The 9,437-nt window shown below is 51.2% G+C and overlaps 1 protein-coding gene across 2 annotated transcripts in view; it reads left to right on the plus strand.

Annotated features, from left to right (window-relative positions):
• The window catches only part of SP2 (Sp2 transcription factor), a 33,420-nt gene extending 26,180 nt beyond the window's left edge, over positions 1 to 7,240 (plus strand). For both annotated transcript variants that reach the window (XM_008073901.1, XM_008073902.2), the window contains exons 4-7: positions 2,038 to 2,350; positions 3,904 to 4,078; positions 4,331 to 4,524; positions 6,042 to 7,240. In XM_008073901.1, coding sequence (XP_008072092.1) covers positions 2,038 to 2,350; positions 3,904 to 4,078; positions 4,331 to 4,524; positions 6,042 to 6,142 — 783 coding nt within the window. In that variant the 3' untranslated portion in view covers positions 6,143 to 7,240. The remainder of the gene's footprint in view (positions 1 to 2,037; positions 2,351 to 3,903; positions 4,079 to 4,330; positions 4,525 to 6,041) is intronic.
• Positions 7,241 to 9,437: the final 2,197 nt, after the last annotated feature.

Consider the following 9,437-nt stretch of genomic DNA (forward strand, 5'->3'; position numbering starts at 1 on the left):
TGGGAAGACCTCATCTCCACAATAAATCAAAAATTAGCCAGGCGTGGTAGCATGCACCTGTAGTTCCAGATACTTGGAAGGCTGAGGTGGAAGGATCGCCGGAGCCCAGCAGGTCGAGGCTGCGGTGGCCAGGAGCGGCCACTGCACTCCAGTCTGAGTGACAGTGAGACTCCAACTCAAAAATAAATAAGTATCAGTTTTATTGAGATAATCACGTATTATAAAACCCACCCTCTTAAAGAAACAATTCAGTGATTTCCAGTACATTCATGGAGTTGTGTAGCCATTACCACTATATGATTTTAGAGTATTTTCATCACCCCAGAAAGAAGCCCTGCACACTCTAGCAGTCACTCCCTATTTCTCCCCCCACCTGCAGCCCCTAGTCTATCTTCTGCCTCTAGGTTGCCTGTTCTTGACACTTCATGTAAGTGGAACCGTACATTTGATGGTCTTTTGTGACTGGTTTCCTTCACTTGGCCTATGTTTTCAAGGTTCATCTGTGTTGTAGCACATGTCAGCACGTTGTTCCTTGTATTTGCCCAACCCCAGCCTTAGGGTCCACCATTTAAATCTCCTAGGAGTCCAGGTTCCTTTCATTGGAAGATGTGGTAGCAGCTTTTTTTTAAATTTTTTTTTAAGAGATGTGGTCTTGCCAAGTTGCCCAGACTGGTCTCAAACTCGCAGGATCAGGAAATCCTCTGACTGTCACCTCCCAAAGTGCTGGGATTATAGGTGTAAGCCACTGTGTCTGGCAGCAGCAGCTCTTTAATCAGTCTCTTCTTCCACATTTATTTTTACTTACTTATGTCAGTATGGACTCCTGGATTCCTGTTTTATTCAGGGGGTTATAATCCATTCATATTATTGTTTTGATGTTCTGTTTTGGTTTTTTTCGAGTCAGAATCTCTCTCTTGTCGATCAGGCTGGAGTGCAGTGGCACACTGCTCATAGCCACCACAGCCTCGACCTGCTGGGTTCAAGCCATCCTTCCGCCTCAGCCTTCCAAGTAGCTAGAACTTCAGGCACGTACCACCACACCTGGCTAATTTTTCTTGATATATTTTAGAGATGAGGTATCGCCAAATTGCCCAGACTGGTCTCAAACCCGTGGGCTCAGGTAGTCCTCTCATCTCGGCCTCCCAAAGTGCTGGGATATAGGTGTGAGCCACCATACCAGCCTGATGTTTTCATAGACCCTGATTTTTTTTGCTTAGAGCCCCTTCAAGCCGGTTTGTGTCTTTCCATGTCCCCACCATACTGTGAGCATTTCCTTTCTGGTATAGCAGATGTTCCAAGCCCATCTTGTACCTTCCCTGCCCCAAACCATTGAATCAGCTGTTTCTCCAAGGAGCCCTGCTTCCTTTCGGTGGAGCATGGGATTTGGAAGCTAAGACCTCGATGTGCTAAGTGAGCTCCTTTCTACTGGGTCTAGCTGCTTCCAGCCTTCCCAATGGACACAGCTAGAAAGTACATATAAGTAGGCCTACAAATAGATATGCATATACAATTCCTTGGCATATGGGTATAGACAGTAAACAGATATATGGACTTACACATACGCCTACTGGAATACACACATCTCTATCTACATTTCTATCTGTCTGTCTGTCTTGAAACCCATGAGTTTCCACCAACAATTTTATTTTTCCATCTTTGCTGATCTAAATGGGAGAAAAATCATTTCTCATTAACATATGGCTTTTAATGGCTAATATGAACTTGTTTTTATTTGTTTAATGGTAATTCACAGTGCATTGCCTTCTAATTCTCCAATTCTGAGCTTTGGCAATTATGTTTTTTCATGCCAAGTAAATGAAATGCTTGGTTTCAGATCAGTAACCAACACTCACCACCTTAGTACGGGGGTGCCATCAGCCCTTGGTTAAACATCAGCAGTGTAGGTTTGGGCAAATTGAAGGGGAGACTTAAGCTGACAGAAAAGCGCCCCTGGGTATTACTTGGGCAAGGAGATTTGAAGGTACCAGGAGCCCAGTCTCTTGTGGACGCTGACTTTCTTTCTCTGGCCCCTCCCAGGTCTACATCCGCACGCCTTCCGGTGAAGTGCAGACAGTTCTTGTCCAGGACAGTCCCCCAGCAACAGCTGCGGCCACCTCTACCACCACCTGTAGCAGCCCTGCATCCCGAACTCCCCATCCGAGCGGGAACAGCAAAAAGCACTCAGCTGCAATCCTCCGAAAAGAGCGTCCCCTGCCAAAGATTGCCCCTGCTGGGAGCATCATCAGCCTGAATGCAGCCCAGCTGGCGGCAGCTGCCCAAGCAATGCAGACCATCAACATCAATGGTGTCCAGGTCCAGGGCGTTCCTGTCACCATCACCAACACCGGCGGTGAGGAAGGCCCCTGCGGCCAGGGTGATACCTGTGCACCTGGCACATGGGCACTGTGGGCCGGCTGGGCACGCCCAGGAACAACAGCGAGGATGCTGCCCGTCATAGCTGATGAGCACGTCCACCTGTAGCTTCTCACTTAATTCTGACAGTAGCGCTGACAGATAGTTTCAGGCATGTGTCTCCATCTAACAGCTGAAGACCTTGAATGTGATGGAGAAAATAGATGTACTCAGGAAGACTTTCCAGCTGCCATCCAGATGCAAAAGGCTTCTTGGAGGAGAAAGCCTTGAGTTAAGGTTGTGAGAAAAGGAGGGAATCTCTAGCAGTGGGAATAGCGTGTGCTGCACTGCAGTTCAGTGGGGGATTTCCTCTGTGCAGGCTGCCTGGCAAATAACCAAAAGGAAGATTGAAGCTGCCTGGCAAGAGTGTTCCTTACAGTCCTTTCCTGGGTGAAGGACAGTTTTTAAGATAGTGGGAGCTCTCTGAATCTCCCCTTTTCATCTTTAATGAAGCTTTGGCACTTTTTGCATTTGGTTTTCCCACTTGAGGTGACCCCAAGAGGGGAGGACAAGGCATCCTAGAGGACTAGATTTGTCCCCAAAGTCCATAGACCTGTGTGTCCTCACACTTAATGACAAAAATCCCTGGACACTTCCTGAAAGCAGAGTTAATGCCCCATAGGGCCTAGGCTGGAGGACCCAAGAGAAGACCCTTCCCAGCCAAAATCATGTACGCAACATCTTTTTTTATTTTTTGAGTTAGAGTCTCACTTTGTCACCAAGATTAGAGTGCAGTGGCACACTCCTGGCCACCACAGCCTCTACCTGTTGGGCTCCGGTGATCCTTCCGCCTCAGCCTTCCAAGTAGCCAGAACTAGAGGCATGTGCTACTATGCCCAGCTAATTTTTTTTGTTTGTTTGTTTGTTTTTGAGTTGGCGTCTCACTCCGTCGCCCAGACTGGAGTGCAGTGGCACGCTCCCGGCCACCGCAGCCTCGACCTGCTGGGCTCCAGCAATCCATCCGCCTCAGCCTTTCAAATAGCTAGAACTACAGGTGCACGCTACCACGCCCAGCTAATTTTTTAAATTTATTGTAGAGACGAGGTTTCGCCAAGTTGCCCGGGAAGGTCTCGAACCCGCGGGCTCAGGTAATCCACTCACCTCGGCCTCCCAAAGTGTTGGGATTACAGGCTGAGCCACCAAGCCCAGCCTGCACAACATCTTAAAGTGAATTCTGCCTGTGAAGTACAGTGGTTTAGGGCACTGACTCAGGTCAGCTGCCCAGGTCCAGATCGGTTCTCCCAAAAGTAGCTGTATGAACTTCCTATTTTGCTGCACCTTAGTTTCTTCATCTGTAAAATGGGTGCAGTGATACCTGTTGCCTAGGGCCATGAAGATTGAATGAGTAATGTCTCTAAAATAGTATCTGGCACATACCAGGCTCTCAGGATATTAGCTGCTATGATTATCATCCTTTTCACATGCAGAAAGGAAAGGTGACCTGTGGTTTCAGCTCCCTTACCCTGAGCCATGTCCTCCTCATCCCCGCAGGGCAGCAGCAGCTGACGGTGCAGAATGTTTCTGGGAACAACCTGACCATCAGTGGGCTGAGCCCCACCCAAATCCAGCTGCAGATGGAGCAGGCCCTGGCTGGAGAGGCCCAGCCAGGGGAGAAGCGGCGCCGCATGGCCTGCACGTGTCCCAACTGCAAGGACGGGGAGAAGAGGTAATTCGAGGAGAGGGGCCAAGCCAGTGGCCTGTGCCATGCTCCCCACACCTCCCCGAGACAGTTGCCCAGGGCTGTGAGCTGGCACAGACTGAGGGGGACAGCGGGCAGCTCTGTGCCACCTTGCCCATTGCCATTTCTGAGCTCTCTGACCTGACCTCACATCCTCTATCCATCCATTCCTGCACCCGTCTCCTCCCCCTCTCTCTCATCTTCCCATTCCCTCCACACCACCCTCACCCCTCTTCCCAGGTCTGGAGAGCAGGGCAAGAAGAAGCATGTGTGCCACATCCCTGACTGTGGCAAGACGTTCCGGAAGACGTCCTTGCTGCGGGCCCATGTGCGTCTGCACACCGGCGAGCGGCCCTTTGTCTGCAACTGGTTCTTCTGTGGGAAGAGGTTCACACGGAGTGACGAGCTCCAGCGGCATGCTCGCACCCACACAGGTCAGCTCCCACCTGGGCACCCTGCAGCCACGCAAGTCAGCCCGCCTCCCCCCCCAACCTGGGCACCCTCTACCCACAGGTCAGTCCCTCGACCTGGGCCTCCTTCACCCACAGGTTAGCCCCACCCCCACCTGGGCATCTTTCACCCACACAGGTCAGCCCCCCACCTGGGCACTCTCCACCCACAGGTCAGTCCCCTGCTCTACGACTCTTCAGCAACACCTACATTTCTGGCCCTACCAAGGAACCGCCACACTGAGCAAGAGCCACAGACCCTGTCCTCCAGAGACTACAGAGGAGATGCTTTTCTTTACTTTTTTTTTTTTGAGTTGGAATCTCACTCTGTCGCCCAGGCTGGAGGGCAGTGGCATGCTCATGGTAGAAATGCTTTTCAATTAATTCCTTTATCGAGGTTTCCCAAAGTAAAATATCACTGCATTACCCAGCCTGATGACTTCTGCCCTGTCCGCACAGTTAGTTAGCAGGCACTGACGAAGTGTGTCAGGCAGTACACTAAGCACTTCACAGATTAATGTCCTAAGCAGTACATTTTTTTTTTTTTTTTTGAGTCAGAGTCTCACTCTGTCACCCAGACTGGAATGCAGTGGCACGCTCATGGCCACTGCAGCCTCGACCTGCTGGACTCAGGTGGTCCTTTTGCCTCAGGCTTCCCAGAAGCTGGAACCACAGGCGTGCCCCAGCATGCCCAGCTAATTTTTTGATTTATTGTAGAGATGAGGTCTCACCATGGTGCCCAGGCTATTCTCGAACCCCTGGGCTCAGGCAGTCCTCTCGCCTTTGCCTCCCAAAGTGCTAGGATTACAGGCATGAACCACCACGCCCAACTCTCAGCAGTATTTTTGATATAACTGGTTTGAATCACGGTTAAAGTTCTATGTATTGGCAAATAAATTAAAAAGCTATTAGAAAAGTGTTCATCCATCTACCACCTGGAATTGTCCTGGGTGTCCCCCATAGTCCATGCACACACTCCACCAAGCACTGCCAGAATGTATGTCCCCAGTGAGCAGAGCTCCTGGCCAGTGTGGTGGGACATGTCCTGCCCCTCTCAGAGGTGGAGGAGTAAACTCCCTATAGAACAGCATCTGGCCTGGCCTGGATCAGTGTAGTTTTGACTGAATGCTAAGGGCCAGTGAGTTAGGGTGGGGTGGAGTGGGGTTTTCCTGCGAGGGGGAAGATGCTGATCCAGGTTCAAATTCAGAAGAACAAAATCAGAAGAAAGCAGGCAGACAGTCCAGCACAGGAAGACTCCTAGGTACAGGGCTCAGGGAACAAGGAGTGGGAACAGTGTAGAGTAGAGAAGTCGGATGGGGCCAGAGAGAACTGAGAATTGACACAGGGTTTAGATCAGGAGATGCTGAGGCACTAATGTGTACGCAGGAGGTGGGCAGATGTGTGACAAGGCCATGTCATCTTTATCAGATGCCCTTCCTTTTTGGGGCCTGGACAGTGTCTGTGCACAGGCTCTGTGGGTGACGGGCATCTCCTCTTCCCAGGAGACAAACGCTTTGAGTGTGCCCAGTGTCAGAAGCGCTTCATGAGGAGTGACCACCTCACCAAGCATTACAAGACCCACCTGGTCACGAAGAACTTGTAAGGCCAACAGAGGCGGGGGACCCCAAAGATGCACCCCCGTCTGTGTCCTGCCTGGGCCCTCGGTGGAAAGGAGCCCCATGGCTGCCCTGGGCCTGCCCTCAGCCCTGCTCCTGTTCTGTCCTCACAGGAAGGGGCTCTGCTCCCTGTACTGTCCTCCTCAAGCCCCTTGGCTCTGCCCTGGCCCTTCCCCTCTCACCACGAGCTCCCGGCCTGCCCACACTGTGGACACTGGCCGTGCCCAATGAGACGTTCTAAACCAGGACGCGTGGGAACCCTTATTTCCAAAGGAAAAACATGCATTTCACTCCGTCGAGGAGCAAAGTGAGCCCCCCACCCCCCACTCCCAACACTGCCGGAGTCGCATTGTGCCATGCCCCCGTCTCCTGCACCTCTCTGGCCCCGCTGGCCACTGTAGGTGCCCTGGGGCCCGGCACCCACCTCTGGAGAGGCTCAGGGGGCCGCCTCCACTCCATGTGCCCCAGCCCCACCACAGCTCTCCTCCAGCACATTCCAGCTCTAACAAGTAAAGACACCCACCGACTCCTCCCGGCCCCCTTTTCTATGGAGAACGTTGCCTTATACTCTACTTCAGATGATGAACACTGTGTACTGCGTGTGCTTTAAAGAAGTTTTATTTAATTGTCCCCCTTCCTCTCCTTGCTCTTCACCTCCCAGATTGCTTTCAGTTGAGGGTTTGGGGAGCAGTGATGAGCATATCATTTTTTCTCACTCCAGCAATTCCCTTTTCTAAATGACACAGCATTTCAGCTCAGACCTGGACTCAGATCACAGCACCTTCACCCCAGCCTCTCTCCACTCTCCCCACCCCCAACGGCCCAAGCTCTACCTGTGTACAGTGTATATTGTATAATAGACAATTGTGTCTACTATATGTTTAAAAAACATATTGCTTGTTATTTTTGAGGCTTTTAAATTAAACAAAAATCCAACTTTATTTTTAGTTGTAACTGCTTGAGGTATGTTTTATGAATTAAGTGACAGATTTGTTATCCTTTATTAACGATGTACCTTGTTGGTCAGCGCTGGGCTGACAAAAATTTTCTCTCGCTAATAAATTTAGTTGCCTGAGGCAAAATCTGCAACTTGGCCGCTTGGCTTCCTTTCTCTTTCCCCTTGGAGAGCTTGGAGAGGGGACTCCAGAGGAGGGAGCCGTGGTCTCTCACAGGGATCCACGCTGAGACCAAGGTAGGACCTTGCCCTCTTGGCCCTTGGCAAATCCAGGCACAGCCCGAAAGGGCCGAAGGCCACATGGATCCAATGACCTTGGCATGAGCCCCCCAGGGACCTCCAGGGGCCAGGGCCTGACAGAGGTGTTCTGCTTTTTTCTTCTATAAGCCAGTTTTGCTCATACCACAAAGCAGATAACAACTGATTCCTCCACTCACCTCCCTGACCCCTGGAGGAAGGTTTTGTCCTCAGAGCCCCTTACTAAGAAACTTGGAGAGAAGAGCCAAAGGGGCTCAGTCCCCTGGATGCCCTGGGCCCGCACTCAGCCCTGCTCCTATTCTGTCCCCACTGGAAGGGGCCATACGCCCTGTACTGTCCTCCTGCTGGCAAAAACACAGCTCCCCAGGGGCCAAGGTCCCATCCCATAGTGAAGGGCCAGGCAGGCTCCTGAGAGGGCCAGGCAGCTAGCAACCGGGGAGCCCAGCCCCACTCAAGAGGGTCCTGGCCACAGATTCTGGTTTCTTCTGTTCCCTGCCCAGCACCCCAGGGAGTAGAAAGTTGATTGTGCCTTTTGATTTCAGCAAGTGCTGCATATCTGAAATTTTGGTGGGGATTGCGTTTTTTTTTTTTCTTCCAGAGCTAATAGGAACTTCGGGGCTGGGATATGCAGATTAAGGTTGGTGCTAGCTCAGTACATGTGTGCAAGTCTCCCTGAGCCCCCAAAAAGCATCTGGGCTAAGGGCAGAGGCAAGTCCTCAAGCCTGCAGAGAATAGCATGTGCTTTTACTCACCCTCAGAGGACACACCGATTGCTGTTGTGTTCAGGAGTAGAGGCATGTTTTGAGCTGTCCGTTCCCTTACTGTTTCCTTTGTCACAGCCACCAACATCTGCCAGGTAACGGCTTTTCCTTAGATCCAGTCGACCCTCACACGACTGAAAAAGGAAACAGGACACAGATCTCAGATGATCCAGGTTCTCTGCCCTTGATCCTTCATTGTTAACAGGCAGGGGACCCTTCCTGCCCATACTGAAGCCCTGTGGATGACCCCAGCCCTTGCCTGGGTCCACACTAGCCTAGACATCTCTTCCTCAGCCCCTCAGCTCCATGTCTGGTCACCTCACTGGCAGCAGGAGGACGGCGTGAGGTGTATTTACTCTCACAAGTGGATCGCAGGACTGGACAAGGGGATTGGTGGAGAGAAGGATATTAACAAACTGGCCTCTTTCTTCGGCATGTTTCCCTTGGCTTTGGTCTCGGGCCCCAAGAATGATCCTTTGCTGGGAGCTGATTTCAAGTCATGTGCCTTATGCTTCAAGTGCAGAAACTGACCCAATTCATCAACATCGCTTGGAAATTGAGGTGCCAGGCCCAGCTGGGCAGAACAAGCCTGCTGGCACATGGGATTTCCCTTCTCAGTGAAACACATGGGTTCAAAAGTTCTGCCTGACCATCTCTGCCTCCCACAGGACACCTGAGTTAGAAAGGGAGTCAGAGAATGTATTCTGCCTAGCCAAGCACGAGAGAAGCACAGAAAGACCTAGGAGTAAATTAGCCCTCCTCTGGCTTTGAGCTATCCTTTTTTTTTTCCTTCTTTTTTTAGATTGAAAAATATAGGCTGGGAGCAGTGGCTCACATCTATAATCCCAGCACTTTGGGAGGTTGAGGTAAAAGGATTGCCTGAGCCCATGGGTTTGAGACCAACCTGGGCAACTTGGAGAGACCTCATCTCTATAATAAACCAAAAAATACGGTGCTGGCTCGTGCCTGTGGTTTCAGCTACTTGGAAGGCTGAGGAGGAAAGATCACCTGAGCCTAGGAGGTCGAGTCTGCGGTGGCCCAGAATGTGCCACTGCACTCCAGCCTAGGTGACAGAGTGAGACACTGACTCAAAAAAAATACCAAACAGACAAAAAATAAATAAAGCAATGACCTGATCCATCCTTTATTTGAGAGTTGCAAGGCAGGAACTGTTGAGGTGTGATACAGCCTAAGCCCATTGAGGCAAGAGGCCTTGGATACCAGGAGACAGGCCCCTGATGAAACTCTGGAGCAGCTTGAGGGTGGGGGCCTCACACTCGTGGTTCCTCCTCTGCCCACTTCTTTCCA

This window comes from Carlito syrichta, unplaced genomic scaffold (assembly GCF_000164805.1).
Source record: "Carlito syrichta isolate Samal-C Ts95f unplaced genomic scaffold, Tarsius_syrichta-2.0.1 Scaffold316209, whole genome shotgun sequence".
In the NCBI taxonomy this organism is placed as follows: domain Eukaryota; kingdom Metazoa; phylum Chordata; class Mammalia; order Primates; family Tarsiidae; genus Carlito; species Carlito syrichta.